The sequence below is a fragment of the Schistocerca serialis genome, chromosome 1 (assembly GCF_023864345.2).
Source record: "Schistocerca serialis cubense isolate TAMUIC-IGC-003099 chromosome 1, iqSchSeri2.2, whole genome shotgun sequence".
NCBI lineage: Eukaryota > Metazoa > Arthropoda > Insecta > Orthoptera > Acrididae > Schistocerca > Schistocerca serialis.
In genome coordinates this window covers 1270751339-1270776721 of record NC_064638.1, presented here as the reverse complement: position 1 = coordinate 1270776721, position 25383 = coordinate 1270751339, and the positions used below count along the sequence as shown (strand labels likewise).

At 46.5% G+C, this 25383-nt stretch overlaps 1 protein-coding gene across 4 annotated transcripts in view; it reads left to right on the top strand.

The window, feature by feature from the left end:
• LOC126419484 (paired box protein Pax-5-like) overlaps positions 1 to 25383 on the top strand; it is a 264283-nt gene that overhangs the window by 75209 nt on the left and 163691 nt on the right. For all 4 annotated transcript variants that reach the window (XM_050086684.1, XM_050086676.1, XM_050086691.1 and 1 more), the window contains exon 2: positions 23620 to 23785. In XM_050086684.1, coding sequence (XP_049942641.1) covers positions 23620 to 23785 — 166 coding nt within the window. The remainder of the gene's footprint in view (positions 1 to 23619; positions 23786 to 25383) is intronic.

Genomic DNA, 25383 nt, shown 5'->3' with positions numbered 1-25383 from the left:
CTGCCAGTCATTACACCACGCATTTATTTTCTGCAAATCCTCGTTGATTTGTTCACAAATTTCGTGTGATACTACTTTCCCGTACACTACAGCGTCATCGGCAAACATAGTATTGAATTGGTGCTACTTAACACTCAATACACATAAATTTGAATAGAACACAAACAAGTCAATCTGAATCGAAATAGCAATTGTATCCTAACACGGGACAGTCAAGAAAACAATCTCGAACAGTATAAGAACAGGTAATGTCTAAAATAATAATAACATTATTCGCAAGCCCAAGGATTTTTCTATATTAGTCTTCAGAGAAACGACCACTGAAGAACGTTCATTCAGTGTATTTATCTTTAGATTGCACGCCCGAAGGATTGTCCTCAGTTAAATTTGTGAAAGAAGAAGTCGTGGGCTGAGCATCAAGACAACGCGCCGGCACATGCCGCATTGTCTGTTAAGAGGTTTCTAGCAAAGTGCACCATCTCACTGTTAGACCGCCCACCTTATTCGCCTGAACTAGCACCACGTTACTTTTGTCTATTCCCCATGGTCAAATCTACAGTAAAAGAAACAAGATTTCAATGCGTTGAAGCAGTGAAAAAAAAAAAAAACGCTGCATGTGTCATCAAGGAGTTCGCATGAGAAGGCTTCCAGCACTGCTTCCATCAGTGGAATATTCCTATGGAGCATTGTAGGCATAGAGGAGACGAGTATATCTAAACAAGTATGTTTTTGAGGTAAAATGCTTCCCAGCAATAATCCCATTACTTTGTAGCCAGACTATTTAGTAATTGCGAAGCATTGCCGGATTAGATAGTGATGAATAATCTCAACATAGGCAGATGGTGATGGTAGCATGCTGCCGAAACGCCTATCTCCAAATTAAATATGGATATTAAAACGTGAGTTAGAATCAACGTTTGTTGTAAATATATGTAGATACGCATATTTTAATCTTATCGCACCAGGTCACGTAAAGTAGCGTCGCTCGGTTACTAGAACGATTAAATTTGGGAATCACAATAAAGGATATGGCCTAATTAATCTACCTGAATTGTATTTTTCTTTAAAGTATTCAACGCGCATTTGACGGCTTTGTGTACGGTAGATGCAGAGCTGCATCGTTGTTTGGTTTGCACATTAAAATGCCTTACCCTCTAGTTGTGTAAAGCGAAGGACCTGCAACCTTTATTACAGCTACTGCAAAGAAATAGCTAAGCTGATTTTTTTTTTTTTTTTTTTTTTTTAAATGGACTTGTACTCCGGGGTGATATGTTACAATACAGCATCACCGGTCTATTGCGGTCTAACTGTGTTGGTGAGGCAGTAAATTTCCACAGGGCAGTGACTGCGTCACTGCAATTCACTTTGGAGGTGTGGCGGTGGGACTTCTAGTCCCGTACCACCCTCTGACGGTGATAGTGCTACATGAGTCAGGCAGAAAAATATTGCCCACCATAGGCAGGTGAGGGTGTGGCGGTGGGACCACCGAGGAGTGTGGGAGGATGGTGAGCTAAGCTGATGAAACCAGCCTTAGGTTTGGTGATTTCTGTGGAACATTTAACTGCGAGTAACCGACAATAAAAGTCTGTAAGAGTTGCTGTCATTCTAAATATGCTACAATGCGCGGAACTCTTTAACGAGGAAACTACAGCGAAGTTCAATGAATAAGCAGAGACAGTACGTACACAAAAAGACGGTGTGTAGCTGAAACAGCAGTGAAATGCTTCCATGAGATGGCGGATGATGGACACATTGAGTTGCTGCCTGAGAAGTGGGGAATGAGGTCGGGGTGGGGGGATGGGGATATAGATTCCAATCATCCGTCTGTCGTCGGCATTGTAGCTACTCCGTGGCCAATACGGACAGTGTTCCTTGGAAGGCACGTGCCAAGGAGCTCGTACGATGTCACTACTAATACGATCGTAGACGGACGCTTCACAATATTATAGAAAAGTTTCATTTTATGCTTAGTGGATATTACATGGAGATCCGTAGGACACCGAGGCTTTGCTATAAACTACTGTTTTTAAACAGCATGTTCGTTGTCACTGATGTGCGAAACAGCAATTATTGTACAATTTTGGTAAACATTTTTGGAATACAGTGATCAATAGATTATTATATTTTGACTGAAGTTCAGTCTTGATCACACCATTTATGTTTGCATGACATAGGTAACCGGTTTCGGTTATTTTTACATAACCATCATCAGACCCATGGCTCCCTTAGGATGGTAGGCGGAGCTCTCATCAGCTGCTACGAAGTTGAGGGTGTGATCAAGACTGAACTTTAGTCAAAATATAGCAATTATTGTATTGCACATTATGTGAAGCGCTTACAATATTTGTCGTCAGCTGGAATTTAGTGCTTTTAAATGTGTCTGAAAATAATGAACGTACCTTAAAATATTCTTTTAGTATTATAGTACACTAATGTATGTTAAATACTGTCAACGCGGGACACAGCAACACATAATTACAAGTGAATAGAAAAAGGCAAACGAGTAAATGCTTTTTGAAAGTAACCAGTTGAAGTGCTTCCCGCGTGTTCTGAACTCACCGTGTGACCCAGCTGCGAGTCGAGGTTCCCACACACCGAGTGTGGGCTCGTGTCTCTAGAGGTGTAATGGTTATGTCGCTCGGGTGAAACGCCGAATAATGCTGCGAATGCGAAGGCCTCGTGCAGCGCCGCGCAAAAAAACGCGCACGCCTCGTCGATGTCGCTAGATGGTGTGAGAGATGTGAACATTGTGAAAGCAAACGGAGCCTTTATCTGTCGCGGCCCGATATTGCCACAGACGTTCAGTTGCCCCGCTCTCGATATATCGGACACGACTCGGGAAAATATTTCAATTTTTGGCGCGAGTGAAAGTTTTTCATTAGCGGAATATATCAGAGCGCAGGCGATGCTATCTGCGGTCCTATTTATAAACGGGGGAAGCGGGACCGGCCGCCGCCGGTCGACGCAATTGTTTTCCAAATGGCCGCTCGTTACTCGTCGGCGATTATCTCTACCAAATAATTAGAAAGGGCCGTTAAATTACGGCAATGGCTCGGCGTTTTGTTTTACGCCGACCGAGTGCGAATTCGGTCATTCCCGCGCGAGCTAAATAGTTATTGTAACACGTGAACAACGGGAGCGAGGACGCGGGGTCAGGGGCCGTTCCGACTGCAGTGCAACTGCGATCTAAGCCCCGAGCTGGGCTGCTTGGGGCGTCCAGCCTGGCGTGTTGTTCCCACGTACTAGGCGTCACTGTACGAGGCGAGGTGGCGCTGCGGCGGAGAGTTTGAGGACGTACGGAGGTCGAATCGCCTTCCGTCCACCCTCAGCTAGGTTTCTCGTCTCGTCTAGCACATACTGGCCCCATTTCTTCAACATCGTCACTGCCTGTCTTTCTCTAGATACATCGTTGTCCTCAGCCTCTAATGATCCCCCTGTTAACGGTTAAACATATAGGGATAACGTTAGAAACTACATGAAATTGACGAACACATAAGGTCAGTTGTGCCCACTACAGTTTTAGGAGATGATTCTAGGGAAGCATTGAAACATCCCCTTAGAAAAATTAGTGAATTACTGTGCTCGTAAACCTCTACGTTATTTGATTTTGAAACAGTTGAGCAAAACTGAACGTACTCAGACATTTCTCTCTTTACTTATTCTGATCATCACTAAACTGACAAACCTATACCTTTCATGAATCACTTATCTCACAAAAATCTTCGTTACTCGAACTACTGCAACACAGCGAGCGCCAATACCTGCCAGTTAAATAAAAGATTCTAACTACTGAAGGCACTAACTGCTGATAGGCATAGTTAGCAAATGAAAGATTTTGATAGAGAACAAACATTGTATTTACCTTAATAGTGTTCCAAAGTCATCATATATATACATCAGTTCTGATATCCAGTATTACAAATTTACTCTGATGGACACACGTCCAGATCGTCCGCTCTCAAAACTCCGCCATCTCACTCCCCACCTCCACCACTGCTGGCGGCTCACCTCCAACTGTGCAACGCTACGCGCTGTTCACATCGAACTGCCCAACACAACAATAGCAAATATTCCAACAATGCCAACCAGCCACAGACGGCACACAGCACAGCCAGTGATTTTGAAACAGAGCGCTACGTGACGTTACCAACATATAAACCTAAACAGCCTACTTACAGCATGGCGCCCCTATAAGGGACAACGTGTATAGAACGCTTGTTCGATCAGTTCCAGTACAAGTACTGTTGGAATTAACAGTGAACTCGCAAACTGCGATCACGTTTCCGCATCAGCTGTAGAATATGTTGGAACAAATGACAATTTGGAAGATGCGTGCTCACCTAGCCGAAGTTCAGGTAACCGCCAGCGACCAGCAGAAAATACGGGTTCAAGGGCCGGTCCGGCACAGATTTTCATTTTTTTTTTTTTTAATATTATTCTACATCGAATGTGGCACCAAAATATTAGTTTGCGAGTTCATCGTTAATTGAATGCGGCTGTTGATCGTCAACGCAGTGTTTTGGACACTGCACGGGCAGTACTGTTGGATTGTTTTGAATTCCAGACTGGTGGCATTAAAGGAAGACATCCATGCAGTTCATAAGCTTTCTGCTAGCTTTGATCATGGTCTTTTGGATCGGTGCGAGAGAGCAACGAAAATACTCCCAGAACTAACATGGGAATCCTTGGAGGGACGACGACGATCTTTCCGCGAAACGCTACTGAAGAAGTTTGCACTGTGTGTGACTGGGGAACATTTCTACTGTTTCGAACGATTGTTTCGCATAAGCACCGTAATGACAAATAAAAGCCGGCCGTAGTGGCCGAGCGGTTCTAGGCGCTACAGTCAGGAACCGCGTGCCCGCTACGATCGCAGGTTCGAATCCTGCCTCGGGCATGGATGTGTGTGATGTCCTTAGGTTAGTTAGATTTAAGTAGTTCTAAGCTCTAGGGGACTGATGACCTCAGATGTTAAGTCCCATCGTGCTCAGAGCCATTTGAACCATTTGACAAATAAAATGATATTAGGGCTCATAAAGAGGCATAAGGGCGATTATTTTTCCCTCATTTTCTTCGCAAATACAACAGCAAAGGGAATAACTACCAGTGGCGCAAAGCACTCTCTAATGTGCACTGTACAGTGACGTCCGAGTATGTGTTGATGCAGAATGAAACGAGAAATTCTACGAAAGGAAAGGCATCTATAGAGTACAAAACTACTTCTCGTTTGATTCCCCGTACCTTCCTCCACGACACTTTGTAAATCTACGTGTTTGTATTGTGGCCACTAAGTGCATCCATTTCAGACAGCGTCAGTGGCGTACCGAGGATAGGGGGAGGGGGCAAGGGGATCTATGATACCCCGGGCGCCGCTTGTAGAGGGGCGCCAAATAATCTCCAAGACAAACAGGATTTTTCGTAAAATATGTTGTCATTAGAGAAAATTATATATTTGTGTTTCTGAGGTTTGGGGGATGGGGCGACAATGAAATGTAGTGTCGTACACCTGGAGCCGTGGAGGAGAAGGAGGGATAGGAGGGAGGGCAATAAGGCGCCTATTGTTGAGGGGGCGTGGGGAGGCGATAAAGTATTGTTGTCCGGTCGCCAATTATGTTCACTACATCACTTTTCAGTGTACTTCAGCTCATGTGATGTACCTTGGTCGACCCCAGGGAGTAACTAACTTGCAAATATTTGAATACATTGTGTATAAAGCTTAGTAGTGTTAGCGTCCCAAATTCTCATTCAAGTAAAATTTTCATTTATCACGGAGTAACTTTTTTGTTTCTCTCCCTTATTTTTTTTTATGACTGTATCTGATAGAACAAAATCAGTTTTGTCCCCTATTATGTCCTTTATCACATAGTCAATTCGATGACCAAGGCCAGATTACTCCTAACAGATGAGAGTCGCTTGGTAGTTTACATACCAGAAGTACTTGCACTGCGTTACCGATGTTGCGATGTTCATCAACGGCGAACATTAGGGGCCGCTACTACTACCTTCAGTGGCCCACTTTTGGGGTTTAGTTTCCCTCGATAGCACTATCATCAACCTCAGAGCACTCACTCAGTTGGATATGGTTTAGTTAAACATTACCTGAGTTCAGTATCCTATCCATGGAGATACAATTAGATAACTTCAAAGAACTAAAATGCAACGAATGAGAATCCAAATAAAGATTCCGCGTAATGAAATAAATGTAAATGAAACACAAAAAGCTTACGTGAGACATAGTGACAAATTTGCCTCACTTGTGTTTAAAAAGACAGCTCGTTTATTATTATTACTTTTTTAAGAGATAGACCTACAAACGGCACCATCAGTATCTCATTCGGTACAACGTGACTGTGGCTGTGATCAGAGTGTGTGGCACAGACGGAACGATCGTATGGTGTTATTGATCGGGTGACCCCGTCCGGAGGTTTTCCAGCCTCCTAGTGCATTTTTTTTTATTTGATCTACTTTGCCAACAGACGCTTCGATGATGATCAGGACAACAGAACAACAGTCAACCCCCCCCCCCCCCCCCCATATCTAGTGGTACGAGGCGTGTCCTATGGGCGTACACGACTCCACACCAAAACATGACGTAATCATCTTGATAAGGGTGGCGGCCTGCGGTACAATTAAAGTTTAAACTTTGTCCTCGTTGACTCCACACACGCATACGAGTGTTGTCGGGGTTTCATCAGAAAAGATCGCATTGTCTCACCGCTGCCTAGTCCAGAAAGAGTGGTTCCTTGTTCATGTGCGTTTCTTGTTCATGTGACAAGAGCCCCTCTTCAAACCCGATTCAGAGGAGGAGCCTTTTGAGAAGTCTTCTGGCAATAATCCCTGTTGATGAAGCCCATTTCGTATCGTTTGTGTTGACGCCTGCACTCCTGGAGCTGCTGCCGCAGATATGTAGCACTTTCTAAAGGATTTCTGCTTGCAGTTATACGCGAATGTCGGTCCAGCACACCTGTTGTTCTTCTCCCGCGCCGCTTCTGAGATGAGATGATCATGAACTCATCCTATCGCTAGAAAATTATATCCGTTTCTAGAGAGATCACTCCAACTCACACCAACATTCGCTGCGACATGCACCTGTCTCATTCCCTGCACCCATAGACTAACTATACGTAGCTCCTGATCGCAAGTTATTGCTGCGCCATCGTGAAGGAACAGAACTCTCTTAATGACACATGGCACAAGTACTGCAATGTTTGCAGGTGACGCATTGCATAGACTGCACTTACTGCTCCCTCACGGCAGGGATATGGACTGTTTCGGCTAGAATTACCATTGTATTGACATCATAACGTGTTTTCGAATCGCTACGTTCAGTATTAATGCTTCGACAATATGCAACGTTTATTTTGACCACTGTGTTATTATAACCAAAGTATCTTCTAAAATTGTGCAATTTCATTTAAATTTCAAATATTACTGTACTTAGGTCGAGAGACCGATGCTTAGGAGCATTTATACTGGTAATAGCTGGAGGCGAAAGACGGAAAACGAAAACCGACATGACCGAACCGAGCTGTTCGCTTATTGGAGTGCATCGTGCTACCGAGGTTACTTGGTCCACAGAAGACGCGAGCGGCACAGAGAGTGTGAGCCTGACAAAGGGCAGCGCCGTGACATTTGTGAAGCGTCGCGGCGCGCCGCGCCGCGGCGGCGTCGGCGTCGGCCCCTCCCACGGCGCGTTTTTGCGTCGCGCCGGCCTCGCCGCCCCGCCCACCCACAAATCGCGGCATGACGCACGGCCCGTGACGCGTTCATTACTGGCCGCCAGCGCCGGCCCCGGCCCCATATTGCAGGACGGCGGCGGCGGCGGTGGCCGGCGTTTTTGCCCGCCACACAGCCACTGCTTCAGCTGCTGGCGCGTCTCTGACTGCCGAGTGCTACCGGGCGGCGACTGCTGAAACACTCTCTCGCAAATGTCCACTAGGGAGTGTATCCTGACAAAACGAGTTCCTCAGAGAAGTAGCTCGTGATGTGGAACGCAGAGCTCTCAAGTGGTGCGCTGATTCCGTCGTTTGTTACAGCGGCGAACAGGAAGATTTGGACGATGCGTTACGTAATCTTCCGTGTACTTCATAATACTGAAGTGAAACACGAGGGCCAGTAATCTCAAACATTGGTAAAGTGTCTTACAACGAAATTAGTATTTTTAAGGCAAGCAAATACCCACATCAAAAAAGTTTTGCATCACCCCAGTTCCCAGAACTCCTGAAGATACACGTTGACTGTGGATATTGTATCACAGACACAGTCCTTTTGACTGCTCAGAGATGTCACTAAACCCGCCCAGAGATGTAAACAACCATGCATGAGCAGCGCCTATTAGACGGAGGGGGTCCGACAGCCGACCAGTTCCAGTCATTGCATCAGGAAGGAGGTACACGGCTCGTGTTGTCCGTGGTTCAGCCATGCCTAGACCGTCAGTACCGCAGTTCGATCGCGTCGGCATTGTTACTTTGTGCCAGGAAGGGCTCTCAACAAGGGAAGTGTCCAGGAGTCTCGAAGTGAACCAAAGCGATGTTGTTGGGACATGGAGGAGATACAGAGAGACATGAACTGCCGATGACATTCCTCGCTCAGGTCGCCCAAGGGCTACTACTGCAGTGGATGACCGCTAGCTACATATTGTGGCTCGGAGGAAGCCTGACAGCAGCGACATCATGTTGGGTAATGCTTTTCGTGCAGGCACAGGACGTCGTGTTACGACTCAAACTGTGCGCAATAGGCTGCGTGATGCGCAGCTTCACTCCCGACGCCCATGGCGAGGTCCACGACACCATGCAGCGCGTTACAGATGCGCCCAAGAACATGCCGAATGGACGGCTCAGGATTGGCATCACGTTCTCTTCACCGATGAGTGTCGCATATGCTTTCAACCACACAGTCGTCGGAGACGTGTTTGGAGGCAACCCGGTCAGGCTGAACGCCGTAGACACACTGTCCAGCGGGTGCAGCAAGGTGGGGGTTTCCTGCTGTTTTGGGTGGCCGACGTACGCCGCTGGTGGTCATGGAAGGTGCCGTATCGGCTGTACGATACGTAAATGCCCTCCTCCGATCGATAGTGTAACCATATAGGTAGCATATTGGCGAGGCATTCGTCTTCATGGACGACAGTTCGCGCCCCCATCGTACACATCTTGTGAATAACTTCCTCCAGGATAACGGCATCGCCCGAGAAGAGTGGCCAGCATCCTCTCCAGACATGAAACCTATCGAACACGCCTGGGATAGATTGAAAACGGCCAACCAGTCTGAGGGATCTATGCCGAATCTCCGTTGAGGAGTGGGAAATCTGCCGGCCGGTGTGGCCGTGCGGTTAAAGGCGCTTCAGTCTGGAACCACGTGACCGCTGCGTCGCAGGTTCGAATCCTGCCTCGGGCATGGATGTGTGTGATGTCCTTAGGTTAGTTAGGTTTAATTAGTTCTAAGTTCTAGGCGACTGATGACCTCAGAAGTTCAGTCGCATAGTGCTCAGAGCTATTTGAACCATTTTTAGTGGGAAATCTGGACCAAGAGTGCCTTGATGAACTTGTGAAGAGTATGCCACGACGGATACGGGCATGCATCAATGCAAGAGGACGTGCTACTGGGTATTAGGGGTACCGGAATGTACAGCAATCTGGACCACCACATCTGAACGTTCGTTGTATGGTGGTACAACATGCAATGTGTGGTTTTCATGAGCAATAAAAAGGGCTGAAATGATGTTTATGTTGATCTATATTCGAATTTTCTGTACAAGTTCCGGAACTCTCGACACCGAGGTGATGCGAAAGGTTTTTTGGTGTGTGTACTTTGCTCGCGTCAACACTTTGTCAATACAGGGACGAGAATCGGTTTCAAGTAAGTGATCATTCAACATTGGGGTGACTGTTGTAGAGGTATTACCTATCAAATGAGAGCAGAATTCAGCCATCGCCTCGAACCTTCACAGTTCGACGTTAGCTACAGGAATTGGGCATTCGAATGCTGGTGACAGTTTCTAAACTCCTGATTCCTGTCAGTAGCCAGTAGTCTGTTGATAATAATGAAATACAACTTGGACTTTCGTTTTGTTCAGACATCGTCGCCTAGTCCTTTTCTTAATGTAATATAGCATTTCTGGCCACGGGCAGTATAGAACAGAACAGGAACTCGCTATTCACTCATTCTCGCATGCGGAGCAGTAACAAATGTGGCGACCTGCGCGGATCTCAACTTGCTGCGGAGAAATTCAGGAGCACAGAGACGAGCACAATGGAGCACATTTTACCCGCCGTGGAATTTTCCCTTTTCTTTTTTGGCGTGCAGCCTTCCGACTGCCCGTTTCTTCCTGCCGCTTGCCAGCGTCGGATACCGACGCCCGCAGGCCGCGCGGCGCACAACAAAGCGACCTCGGGGAGGCACGCACCTGCTGCGTGGGCGTGGCGCCGTAATGAGGGGCGTCGCGTCGCAGCCCATGAAGCGGCGCAATGGCGCGCGCCGGACCACACGCCTCGCGACGCGCCGCGACGCGCTTAATGACGGCGCGCCACAGAGGGCCACTGTGCAGCGCGCGCTTTCATGTCGCCGCCGCCGCCGCCGCCGCCGCGCTCGCTTATTTCCGACTGCCCAACTATGCGGCGCGAGCCCGGCCCTGTGTCGGCAGCTGCCTTCTGCCGGGGGAGCCGCGAGCCGCAGCCGCGGGGAGAGCACTGCTGGGCGGCGTGTCTGCCCAAGGCGCCGCTGTGGTTTGCGCGGCAGCGCTAATATACTAATCGGAAATGCTAAAAATGAAACGAACATATGCTACGAACGAAAGGGGTACTAGATGCAGTAAATCAGAGCTCCGCATCTGCTTTGTAATATAGTTGCGAACATTTCGGCGATTGGCGGCCAATTTCACACTTGCTACAGTTTTCGGGTGCAGTCAGAAGCACTTATAGGGAAAGAAAACTGATGCGTAATAGGAAAAGATGGAAACTGTTGAACCAGTGGAAGGACTGATAGTGTAGAAAAAAGGAAAAAAAGTAAATGATGTGAATGTTTGAGAGGCGGATTCATTCCTGAGAGAGCAGGTACTACTCATTCATATAACTGATTCAGCTCGATGGGCAATGAATCCGCCACCTTCAACGAGGCGGTCCGCGCATTTCCGATAAACACTGTGAAACAGGAGATCCCGGGTTCCAATCACGGTCCGGCACACATTTTCACGCGTCGCTGCTGATTCCGCTGAAGTCCCGACGCATCTGACCTCTCTTTCCTTTCCGTTCTCCCCCCTCCAACTTCAATTTACACAAAAAAAGTAAACACAGCATGTATTTGGGCTCGTGCTGCGACAGTGGCGTCATATTTACAATTCACAACTATCAAACCTTAACGTAAGAGGCCCATACGTCCTGCATTCTGGGTCCAGTTTTCATAACTTGACATGTAGTTCATTGTAATATGAGAACCTCATAACAAATTTCAAAGATCAAGTATTTTTGAAGAAGACCTACTGTCATCCTGATCAAAATTTTAAATCAGATTCTAGATAAGAATTACAAAAAAAAAAAAAAAAAATAAAAAAAAAAATGAAAGTAGATAAACTGTGCGATAACGAATCTATGCGTCTTGAAGAAGCAATCCAAACAGGAGAATTGTTACAGGCTACACGTTCGAATCTGGGTTGCATAGTTGTGTTCGTGGTATGTTACCCTGGTGATTCCGAATTAATCGCTGCGTAACGGTTACAGCTATCCGTCTACTATGCCTGCGTACATCTTTCAGTCTGTGTGATGTATCCTTCTGCACATACCTTGGAATATCATACTTATTGACACATGTCAGCTATGCAACAAACTCTTTTTGAGCAGCGTAACGGGTACGTTTTTATTCCCAAGTTCAGTGCGGCTTTGAATCTACTATACAGTTGAACGAAACGGCCAATGCCGCAGTGAACGCAACGTGTAACTGAAAGTTCAACACTACAGTGTGACCGGAATTCTCTGCAAGAAAAAAAGTGAAATATGAATTTCCATTTTGCACACAAAAAGGAATAACAATGTTGTCTTAGATGTGTGTGTGTGTGTGTGTGTGTGTGTGTGTGTGTGTGTGTGTGTGTGTGTGTGTGTTATTTCTCTCTCAACTCGGTACGAGAGATTTAAAGTGAATGCGCAGCCCAGTGGTTCTAACTAACGAGGAAGGGCGCCATAGTTTTTATGGAGTTTCAATTTTTGCCCCTGTCTTTAAACAGAATACATCGCTCACAACGGCTACAGCCTTGCTCTGTGATATCCTTTCACCCGGAGTTTCAAAACGATTCCGGAACCCCCCTTTTATGTCATATTTTCTGTCTACCTGTTGACCGACAAAGGAGACAGGGTGTATCCCCGCCTTACGCCCTTTTAATCCGAGCGCTTGTCTCTCGGTCTTCCATTCTTCCCTATAGCCTATAGATGTTCTAAGGATTTCGATCATCTTGCACCACATTGAGCAGTCGAACGCGTTTCCTTTCTCAACAGTTCCTACGGATGCGTTTCAGACACAGGTACATTCGACCAGTTTCTCACACTCATCTGTGCACGTAACCCTCACTGATGCTATTGTATATTGACGTGCAACCCAAGGACAGTGGAACCCGTGCACACTGCGGCCTTGGCGGGACGCGACGGCAGGGATCAGCTGGTGCCGTGTGGTGCGGCGTGTCTGGGACACCGCAGCCGCAGCCGCAGCGCCGGTCTCCTCTTGCATAATGTGCGGCGCGTGCAGTTGACACAGCGGCCTGCCCTCCTGCGGCAGCCGGCCCGGCAGACTCCGCGCCGGTTCTCTACTCCCACGGCCGCCGCGCGAGCGAATCGATCCTCCGTGTGAATGGAGCGCCATTGACTGCCGCCGCAGGAATGCCGCCCCCGCCTGCTCCTCCCCCTCCGCCTCCTCCTCCTCTTCTTCTTCTTCTTGCGGTCGGCCACGACCGCCGCAAAAACACCTGCCGGCTACCGCGCCGCAAAAGCCGGCCAGGAAACGCAGGCCCTGTGCGCTCGCCGGCACGGAGCGGGCGGCGGCTGCGGACTGCGGACTGTACCGTCAGTGAGCCGATGGACTGTCCGCGTCGTCTAGAGTGGAGCGCTCGCGACGGAGGTGGCAACGCCGCTCCTCGACACGGCTCACTACGTAAAGGTCAGAGCCGGCCGCGCGCGGGGGAGCGCCACAGCAGAGCAACACTCGTGACGTCGGAAACACCCCCGCTGGTCCGCTACACTTCCACTTCCACGCTTGCTGAACGCCTCCCTAAGCTTTTCTGCTGCATCTTACACCTGTTTTCTAGCTTTTGGTCTAGTAGGTTAGTGCAGCTGCCTCTAGACAGGGAACCTGGGCTCGATTCTCGGTCCGATTGGGGATTTTCTCCACTGGGGACTGGCTGTAAGCGTTCGCCTCATCTTCTTCCGACGCGCAACTCGACGAAGTGAGACTTGCATCTGGTGTTCGAACAACACCAGACGGAGTCTTTCGGCCAACAAAGCCGCACCATTATTTCATTTTTTTTCTGGGGTCTTCTTCATATCATCTGTTACATCGTCGTCTCGGATGCCTTCTCTTGGAATCCATCTATTCGCACGCTCACTTCCATTTACTTTCACTACTGCCACAGTTGAGTCTCCGCCTGCAGTTTTTTTTTTTTTTTTTTTTTTTTTTTTTTTAATGGTTCAAATGGCTCTGAGCACTATGGGACTCAACTGCTGAGGTCATTAGTCCCCTAGAACTTAGAACTAGTTAAACCTAACTAACCTAAGGACATCACAAACATCCATGCCCGAGGCAGGATTCGAACCTGCGACCGCAGCGGTCTTGCGGTTCCAGACTGCAGCGCCTTTAACCGCACGGCCACTTCGGCCGGCCGCCTGCAGTCTGCCAGCTAATGCATTTGTCTTTCTTCCTGTCTCTTCTGGCAGCTCTTTCAGCAGCCCTCAGTTTTTAAATGATTATCGCATTAAAAGTCCGTGTCTCATTGTCATAAGACAACTATTGTCATAAGACAATAGTTGTTTTACTCACTTATTAGAAGCTTTCCTTTTGAGGGTCATCACAAGCTTACTTTAGAAAACTATATTTCGTTTACCAGGAGCACTAAGCTCAAAAAAAAGGGGGAGGGGGGGTTCAAATGGCTCTGAGCACTATGAGACCTAATTTCTGAGATCATGTCTCCTAGAACTTAGATCTACTTAGACCTAACTAACCTAAGGACGTCACACACATCCATGCCCGAGGCAGGATTCGAACCTGCGACCGTAGCGGTCGCGCGGTTCCAGACTGTAGCTCCTAGAACCGCTCGGCCACTCCGGCCGGCCACTCAGCTCAATTCGTTCGCCATACACCCTGTCGTTCTAAATATAAAAACTCATCAACCTGCACTATTTTCTTTTCGTTGCGTTGTTTATGTATTAATTTATAACTGATTTGCAGACCTGCTTTCACATTAGAATCCTTTCAGAACACCAAAAACAACTGTCAAACAAAACTGATGTTTCGACCGTCTTTGCAGTGGGTCTCTTCAGGGCGACAAAACTGCCTTACGTGCGACCATCTCTCCATCGGCATCTTGACTTTGGAGTGTCCAGTGTTGTACCACTATGGTGATATCGGTCGTCGAGTGCCTACTTCAATAGGACAATATACAGGAGAGACCTTCACCAGACTTGACAGCCCACAGATACTCGAAACGTGTTTTTGCTTATAGTTGCTTTTAGTGTTATTAAATGACGCGGCGCAGTACGCGAAGTCGGATACCCAGTGAGTGCGGATTGTGACGGAGTGCGAGTTGCGCCCCTCGGTCCCAGCCCCCGGCTACGGCTGCAGGCTGCAGGCAGCCACATTACCATACGGCGGGTCGCTTTCAGAGGGCTGGCTGGCCCTTTCTTGTCGCCCGCCCCCTGCGCCGCCACTCGCTCGCGAGCGGACGGAAAATGATCATCACTTTATCATTCCCTACCCTGCCCTACCCTGGCCTCGCCTACCCCTCGGTGCTGCGCCCCCCTGAATTTTTTCTCCATTCATTAACCGCGCCGAGTGCAGTCGTTTTATGGTAGCTGTGCTGTTACACCGTTAAAGCACTGCCCTAAGCCCGCAGAGGAGAGGATAAGCGCCCAGGCTACAGACCTCAGCAGCCAGAATCTGTCGCAGATGTTTATTTCGCTCGGGGTGCGATCTAACAGCTACCAGCAAGCGCAGCAGGGCTCCCGGGGGCAGTTAATCTCTGAGCGCTGGGGGAGAGTCTGAGGAAGGGGGCGTCAAAAGCTGCCGTATGTAAAGGACCAGCTGAGTGGCACTTTCAGGTTTCTTGTATACATATGTGTTCCGACAAGAAACAAATAAATGGGTGAAGATGTTCATGCAGTCAAGTTGATGTAGTCAAATGCCCAACAACTCAAACCAGAAATACAGTTAAGATGGCGATGTAGAGAAATATGCTGAACAACGGCTCAGCGCTAGTATTACGCACGAATTGGGTGTAATTAAATACGACTGTACGACGATGAACATAGGAGTGGAAGCTTAACAAACAGAAAGGAACGGAGGACCTGGGATGTGTAGCTAAAGCTGTGTTTGTTTTATTTTTTCCTAAAGTTACTTAACTGCGAACATGTTTCCAATCATACACTATTGCACCCATTTACCGCTTACAGCAGGGAAATTAAATGACCCACCCGACACCTATCATAAAACTGCACAGGAGCTGCTTACGAATTCACCCCTTTAAGAAAATCAGGAAAGTTGTAAATCTTGTTAACGGAGGAAAGCGACCTGGTGGTCGCGCTTCTCTGAAGACAATGCTGGAGTTTCTCGGGACTTGGAGAAAAAGAGTAAAAGAAAGTAGACAGTGTCTTTCAGTCGTTTTGGATTGGCTGAGTTTCTTATACGTTACAACACGTTTAGTGAAGGGAATCTGTAAATGTCGCCAACATTTAAATGATTCCTTATTTTCTGATGTGCAAGGCGCGATATACTGGAGCAAGATTTCCTCTAACCGTGGCATCATATATCGGACACGACCGTATGACCTTTCGCAACAACATGAGATGAAGAAAATAACTTAATATTGCAGTGGAGGAGGGAAATGCCATCTGTGCTGATTTTGAAAGTTTCTGGAAACCCTCTGTTCTTATGTAGATTGAAAGTGTTGTTCAGTAATGTTGTTTTTCACTTGGTGTTATGAATGGCAGCTCTACTTTAATGCGGATAAACGCAAGGAAAAGGAACCCGGTGGTACTCAATTATAACAATTCTGGCGAACATTTGGAGCACGTCACATCGTATAAACGTTTAGGGGCAACACTAATGAATTACATGAAATGGATCGATAACGTAAAATGTTTTAGATTTATTGGAAGAGTTCTTCGAAAGTGCATTGCAGACGTAAAGAAATGGCACAAAAGAGCGTATCGTGACCGATTATAGCAGCATCCTTGAGACCTTACCAGACAGTCACGGACAACGAACGAACTCAGAGACGTGCCACTAGGATCATAATTAATGGTGTAGTCCATACGGAAATAAAAGGTGATTCTTACAAAGAAGAAACCCATAATTTTATTCAGGGACGGTCTCACAGTGAAAGTTCTCTGCAAAATACCGCACACAAGTGTAAGAGACATGTTTAGGGAACTGAATGGGGTATGTTCGAAAGAAAGATAGAATTACAAAATTTTGAAAAACACAGCCCTCAGTCGCGAACACTGCAGCAGTGGACACACGGCAGCCCCTAGTGGCTTGCACCTCTGTTGCATTTTATTTTAATTCTGACTATCTGACGCTGTCAGGTATGACCGCAGCTTTCGTATTTTTTGGCACGTTATGCTATAACATTTAGTTTTAATTTTGTCCGAAGAAGGTGTCCCTTATGACACCGAAACCTAGGTTACAAATTAATTGTGTTCGCGACTGAGGGCTGTGTTTTTCAAAATTTTGAATCACTATTCCCTTCGATCAGTGCGCTGATGGAACAGCACATAAAATCACCAATATTGGTAGGAAGTAGTCACGTCACTGCGATAAGAACGTCCATGCGATAGCTATGTGTCGAAGGGGTGGGTTGGGGGGGGGGGGGGTGACAGTGCTCTAGGCGCTTCAGTCCGGCACCGCACTGCTGCTATGGTCGCAGGTTCGAATCCTGCCTCGGGCATGGATGTGTGTGATGTCCTTAGGTTAGTTAGGTTTAAGTAGTTCTAAGTCTAGGGGACTGATGACCTCAGCAGTCAAGTCCCATAATGTTTAGAGCCATTTGAACCATTTTGAAGGGGGGGGGGGGGGGGGAGAGAAAGAGCTAGACCTGGGAGTATGGAAAATTTTGAAGATTTTGGAAGACGAGTGGCGACTTGTAAGTTGCCATAAAAATGTTCCAGTTCCGACTCGATTAAAAACCTGCGTAATACCGTCTTTTAAATCATTTTTTTTTTGCAAGAAAAGGACCTGATTACACTATTTTTTGTTTCATTTCTCAGAGAGCTAGGGGGCAGGGGGCGCCCCCCCCCTCCCCTTCTCGTTGGGTATGGACGCCCTTGCACTGCGTAGTATATCTGTAGATGATTATCACTTAGGAATCATCAAGGAAATTGAAAAGGCTCAGATGACGCGTGATTCGTGTCAAAGAGAATGAGTTTGAGTGATATTCAGCAAATTCGAATGGGAGACTCTGTGACAGGGGCATTTCATCACGCACCTCGTAATGGGCTAGTTTCTAAAATCCTAGAGCCTTTCTTCAGAGGCCAGTGACGTGGCGCCGTTGTTGCGGCAGCAAACTAGTTTCGCACGGTAACACAGATGGAAATGCAAAGCCGCAGAATACTTGAAATGTTGCCTGTATCTTCGCAGTATGGAGGCGGCGACCCCTCTGTGCAAAAGCGACGGCTCCTCACAGCCATAGTATTCGAGACGAGCGCTCGGCAGAGTGCCACGGGCGAGACACGGGGCGCGGCGCATATTTCAGCCGAGCCGAGCCGCGCTGCGCAGCGCCGCACCACATAATGGCCGCTCTTTTCCCCCGAGATGGAGACGGCGCTCTCTGAGAGCAGCGGTGATTAGCATGCAAAAAATGCGCGCCGCCGGAGCCGGAGCTGGAGGTGGCCGCCTGCTCGAGGCGGGCGCAATTTTTAATTCCGTTTCTGGAGCAGGCTCGCTCTCCTCCGAGGCACCTGCCACGCGGCAGCCGTCTGCAGGCCCGGGCGACCTCCCAGCTCAGACGAGGCGCGCGTGGGCCCGTCTCCTGCCGAGGAAACCGCGTCTCACTGCTGGTGTTTACATCTTACACATCGAGCCGTCTTCTTCATTATTTCCAAATACGAGCTTGTGAAGAAAGATGGCTCCACTAGTTTAGTGATAAACTGTTCTCTGTACAGTGGAAGATGAACGAGTGTCAACACGTAGCTATAATGGTCAAAACAAGTCGACCACAAATGTCAAACGGTTAAGTTCATGCCGACGTATTTATGTCAAACGGTTAAGCTTATTCTGACATATTTTGAAGGTTTAGATTACGGCATCAAGTGATTCTCTATCAGAGAAAATGATAATAAAACAACCACTGGGATTATATTTTATTATTCACGTCGTAGCTTATGATTAGTCCATTACCTCGAATTTTTGAAGACTCGATGATAATTTATGTGATGGCAGCTGGTGGTCAGTGAAAACTATTTATTCAGGCAGCAGCCTGTACTGCGTTCTTTAAATTTTTTTACAAGCACAGGTCAACACCTACATAAAAATTGTTGTACTTTTCCGCTGCCTCTCCAGAAGATCGTTTAAAAAAAAGTTCACATTGCAGATGCGCGGGCCCTTCTGGCTGGAGCCATAACGAGCCTAGTCGTTAGCTGGAGAGCTTCATCCGCGTGCCCTTAATGCCTTAAGCCGGCCTGCAGACAGTAATTGCTGCTCTCAGCTCCAGTAACCGCAGCACGAGAGCGTATTCCTCTAGGCTAGACCATCTCTATAAACATCGAACAGCATCAAGTGGTGGAGCGTGTGGAGGATGTCCATGACGGCCAACAACGCGTTCCACTTTTATTCATACGACTTCAGAACTCTTATTGCTAAACGACTCTGTTTCTCTTCCCGCAAGACCAAGTACTGCTCGTCCCCGGGCCTCCTCCAGCTGGCAGCAGCTCGTAATCTGGTGTCCCGAAGATACTGATTCTCTTCCAGATTCGTTCCTCGGACTCTCCTGGCACTTCGTCTGAGAATCTGTGTAATGTATGGTAAGCCGCTGCTCTGTTATACTTTGGCGAAAGTCGACGTCTTTCGCAAGTGTGCGCGCAAGGGTTATCTTATTCACTTTATAAAATTATCGTTCTTTATTATATCTCCGCCTTCGTATTCTTCCTTGCCGTAGAAACAAAGTAAAATCTCAGATATGAGAACACCATTTTTAAGTTTACATGGTTGTCCGTTGAAGCGTAATACGGTTACTGTTATGGTGTCCTGTTAAGAATGGAAACAATGTTGCGAATTTGATAAGGACTAGCGACATAGTGTTTACGCTGATCGAGACCTCAATTAACCTGTCACTTACGGGGAAAGTGCTTCTGAGTGACAGCACTGTCGTGTGCGAAGATGGCGCGTTTGTACACAAACTGGGTTGTACGAGAGAAAAAAAACAAACTGAATGAGGACTGGCCATTCCGCAAAAATATATGAGTGTTGTCTCGTAGTGCAAAAACATGTCATGTTATTAAAATATTTCAGTTGTTTTGTTGTATTTTCAGGGCGTCTTGAGTATTAATACTTGGATGACTTGGCGGTCTAGTGATAAGGCGCGAGCTTCGAGGGCGTAAGATCGCGAGCTCGAATCCTGGTCGGACACTGGAATTTTTCTGTCCACTTTTACGCTGGCTTCCGCCTCTCAGTGATGTGAAGTCGTGCCAAGAACGACAGGTGGTGGGGGTTCCACGTGAAACTGTAGGTCCCTTTTCCCCGGGGTTGGTTAAGGCGTGCGAGTCGCCGAAGTGGCGTCCAATTGAAAGAACTTGCGAACAGCCAGCTGAACATCCCTCTTGAGGGACGTATAGCCAGTGACGCCATGCGAATTTACGTTTACTGTCAAAAGCGGACTATTTTGTTCCACACATAATATTGGCTATAAGGAACATATTGTTGGTTGTCAGAGTATATATAGGGTGACCCAATAGTCTGTTAACATTTGAAAATTCAATACTTAACGGAATAATGGAGTTAGGTAAAAGTTGACATACGTGCGTGAAATGACATAGGATTTATTTTGAAACAAAAAAAAAAAAAAAAAAAAAAAAAAAAAAAAACTGAACAAAATGGCCGACAAATGGCGCTTCATCTGGTACGAAAATAATAATTAGCATAGCAGTTGATTTTTAACAAAAAATATGTTCTTTATTTGTATAGGTTCCTCTTGATCCATAAATTCTACAATTCACAATTACGAGTTTCGGCCATGTTCATATTTGTTCCAAATGGAAACCATATATAGGTGCGTAGTAAGTGTCGGTGATGGTCTGGAAGCGTACAGTATATGTACAACCAACTGAGGCCAGTAGAGGGCACTAATGCCATGATACATGGGGAACCAGTACCGTAGGTTCAATACTTAAAATTTAGTTTTCATTGTCATTAATTAAAATTACTTCATGTGGCAAAGAGAATGTCTGACAATAAAATATCATCGGACGTAGAAGATTTGGAAATACTGCTTCGGCTAATTGACACTAGTTTGTTACAACACTTTTTATGGCGATGAGATCGTAAAGATGCTTTAGCAGATCCTTCATTCTCAACTAAAGCTCTGCTACCAGTACAGACTCCTCCTCTCACTACAGCTGATTCTGTACAAAATTCTCATGCGGCGTCACTGACGTGCTGCTGTCCAGTGCCGTCTGTGGGTCGGTTTTTGCCGCCGTTTTTGGTTTTACATTCCAGGCATGTGTGTCAAGTTCTACCTTTACTTACTTTATTCTGTGAATTAATGCATTTTCAAGTGTTAACGAACTTTTTGGTCACCCTGTGCAACGAATGAGTAGCGTAAACATAAAGTTGTAAAAGTCTCTAGGCAGATTTTAGCAAATAAATACTCTGGTTGGGTTGAATGCCGTGCCAAACATTCTGTACTGGGTGGACCGGAAGTGCGGATGGTGAACCATGGGTGGCGGCTGACAAGAGGCGACTTTGGACGGGAAACTCACGTCTTTCACTGCGCTCTCGTAGCTCCAGAGGCTATTTGCTTCTGCTCCCTGAGCGCAAAAACTCTCTTTCGTCGTTTTGTTTATGTTAATTGCACATAAAATATCATAAATAACTCACATGCTGAGATTAAGATAAACCGAAACTCTCTGGACTCAGGAGAAAAACTGTTCAGAATAATGAAATAAGGCCAGTCAGGCGACTTACAAAAGGTCAGCACTGATAAATTATGTAATAAGGCATGTATTCTGCTCCATTCTATGTTAGCGAACCATTATATTACGTGAAACATAATTTAATTAAATTAAGTAAAGGAGAGAGCCTGTAGCGCTGTCACTTGCCCCCCCCCCCCCTCCTCCCCCAAGTTTTGCATAACACTCTTCAGGAGGCGCAAACCTCCGCTCCAGATTTCCGCGCCTTCCTTGTCTCACGTTCGAGCTTGCGGGTCTAACATCGATTTGCTCCCTGGAGTATTAACAGATATTTTCCTGCACCCTCTTTCATGGATGCTGACCATATGGTTTTTCTTTGCTAGACAGTTTTCAGAAGTGATAGTCGTGGACACGCGTCAAATTACAGTCTTCACCTGTCACCTCATTCGATATCTTCACTGCTCGGAGTCGTTTGTACACACCAGAAGTTTCCCACCCACCACATGAAACAAACTGGAAGCTTGTCTAACTTATGCTGCTTTAGCAGTGCCAATTTATTCACCTCTTCTGCTAGCTCCTTCAGTACGAGGAAGTAACGACCGTCTGGATTCAGTAAATTGAATAAGGATTTTTGGCTCTGAGCACTATGGGACTCAACTGCTGAGGTCATTAGTCCCCTAGAACTTAGAACTAGTTAAACCTAAGTAACCTAAGGACATCACAAACATCCACGCCCGAGGCAGGATTCGAACCTGCGACCGTAGCGGTCTTGCGGTTCCAGACTGTAGCGCCTTTAACCGCACGGCCACTTCGGCCGGCTAAGGATTTTTATAATGAAAAACATATATTGAATTTTATTTTATTTCTGTACAGAAGTCTTCTCCGTTATTTGAGCATTTTTCGTATGTATCCACGGGCATTACAATTCGGTGTCGCCAGTCCATTAAGGGAGTTGTTCACAGATTCTTAACCCCGGCATAACTCCCAGAATGGTTCCCGGCCAGACAGTCTTTTGAGCTTCGTGAAAGGGCCCCTTGTAGCTTTTCGGTTACTTTTTAAACCTTCTGTGATGTGTGGCGAATGTCCAATTAGAGTTTCTTCATCTACATTTGTTCATCCTCTGTTGAACTTTTTTCAGCTCACTTCCTCACTACTCTGTCGTGCATTACCGTATCATCGTACACTTCCTGTACTTGGCTGCACATTTATGCTGGTTTCAATTTCCGAGCACTCAGAAATGGAATGACACCTCTATAAGCTCGCAGTCGACAGGACACAGTTCGTTTCAGCCAGTCAGAGAACTCGTTTGGCCTGACGGTCACACAGCGCTGAGATGTCCGCCTCGGACAGAAGCGTGTTATCGGTGTCAGTTCTACATCTACATTTATACTCCGCAAGCCACCCAACGGTGTGTGGCGGAGGGCACTTTACGTGCCACTGTCATTACCTCCCTTTCCTGTTCCACTCGCGTATGGTTCGCGGGAAGAACGACTGTCTGAAAGCCTCCGTGCGCGCTCTAATCTCTCTAATTTTACATTCGTGATCTCCTCGGGAGGTATAAGTAGGGGGAAGCAATACTGTATATTCGATACCTCATCCAGAAACGCACCCTCTCGAAACCTGGCGAGCAAGCTGCACCGCGATGCAGAGCGCCTCTCTTTCATAGTCTGCCACTTGAGTTTGCTTAACATCTCCGTAACGCTATCACGGTTACCAAATAACCCTGTGACGAAACGCGCCGCTCTTCTTTGGAACTTCTCTATCTCCTCCGTCAACCCGATCTGGTACGGATCCCACACTGATGAGCAATACTCAAGTATAGGTCGAACGAGTGTTTTGTAAGCCACCTCCTTTGTTGATGGACTACATTTTCTAAGCACTCTCCCAATGAATCTCAACCTGGCACCCGCCTTACCAACAATTAATTTTATATGATCATTCCACTTCAAATCGTTCCGCACGCATACTCCCAGATATTTTACAGAAGTAACTGCTACCGGTGTTTGTTCCGCTATCATATAATCATACAATAAAGGATCCTTCTTTCTATGTATTCGCAATACATTACATTTGTCTATGTTAAGGGTCAGTTGCCACACCCTGCACCCAGTGCCTAACCGCTGCAGATCTTCCTGCATTTCGCTACAATTTTCTAATGCTGCAACTTCTCTGTATACTACAGCATCATCCGCGAAAAGCCGCACGGAACTTGCGACACTATCTACTAGGTCATTTATGTATATTTTGTGTTGGTTACTCGCCGGCCTACCCGCCGACAGCCGGACTGACTGTGCGCCGTGTGTGTCGGCAGGTCACGGCGGGGTGAACCAGCTGGGCGGCGTCTTCGTGAACGGCCGGCCGCTGCCCGACGTCGTGCGCCAGCGCATCGTCGAGCTGGCCCACAACGGCGTGCGGCCCTGCGACATCTCGCGCCAGCTGCGGGTCTCCCACGGCTGCGTCTCCAAGATACTGTCCAGGTAAGCCGAGCGAGCCCGCCTCTGCGCCCGCACCGCCACCTGCCGCCCGTTCCTGTCTAGTGTCGTCATCTCTTGCAGCCCAGCAAATCAGTTCCCTTTCCAGTGTCTCCATCGCTCCCTTCACCCTTCTAATACCGAGTATTTTTTGTTACACTGAGTACCATTGGGGTCTTTAGCGACCCCAACGGAATTTAATTTTTATTAAGGATAGTTTTAATAATGGTGGGATAAAATGACATTCCTTATTTTTTCCGCAATCTAAAACATGATGTCAATGACATTGCATTAAATTAAAATGCATATTTTTAAAATTATTTATTTCCGTATAATTTACAAACGATTCTCATGAAACTACAAACATTTTTGATTAAATTCCGATTTGACATTTATGACGCATTACACTTACAGCAATAAATTGCAGAGTGGTTTTTACACACATTTTGAACATTTATCGGTGAATTTTCTATCCTCAGACCTTTTGCAAAACGGACACCTTCTTCTTTTTTTGTCTGTACTGTTGATGGAAGTAGTGGGGAAATAATTTGATCTGGCTTTCTTCCAACGAGCTGCTTTCCTAATTCTATGAGAAATGCCCGTCTCTTGTAGTTGGTACTTTCTGCCCAGTCTGGTGTAAGATGTAGCCATATGATAAATGCATTCAGTGCACTGATATCAATCGTTTTGTAAAATAATACCACTGGCCACCTTCTACTCATCCTCTTTGTAGTGTACGTTCTAACCAGCTTGTCCATAGTATCTGCTCCTGATTTTGTTTTATTATAATCCGGAATCATTACTGGCTTGCATTCTTCACGATCTTCCACTTCCTTCCTTGAATTCATTGTACTGAGCAAAGTTACAACTTTTCCCTTTTTCAGACAATATGAAACAATTGGAACCCAAAAATAGATGAATATTTGACTCGACCTTTGGTCTGAGTGAAAGCTTGTGGTAGTTCTCCTTTATTTTTTCTAATTGTTCCTAAGGCTAGTGAAAAAATTGTCAGTTGTTACATTTCTGCCACTGTTTTCTAAGCCTTTCACCATACCTAAAGCAACTCTCTTGCCTTGACAAACTTCACGAGATTGATTTTCTTGTCGACCAGTGTAAACTTGGAGATTGAGAATGTAAGACGTTGCACTATCACATACTGCCCATCATTTCAACCCATATTTCCCTGGTTTTGAAGGAATATATTGCCGAAATGGACATCTGCCACGAAATGACACAAGCTGTTCATCAATTGTTGCGTTGCTGTGAGGAAGATACGCTTCTTGAAATGTGTGTAGCCACACTTCAAATACTTCTCTAATGGGAGCCAGCTTGTCAGGAGCACAGTTGTGACGTCTCACATCTGCGTCATCAAATCAGATGCACCTTGAAATTTGCGTAAAGCGATTTCTAGCTATTGCTTCACTAAAAATGGGTCTACCATCCTCTTTGTTCCACAGATATGTAACTGCTTCATTATGGGCCTTGTAAGCACCTACTAGCATATAGACACCGATAGAGCACTTCAGTTCAATGGCATCTACTGGTTTCCATTTACTGCTATAAACAAGAGTACCCTCTTTGTTAGTCCACTCTATAATTACATC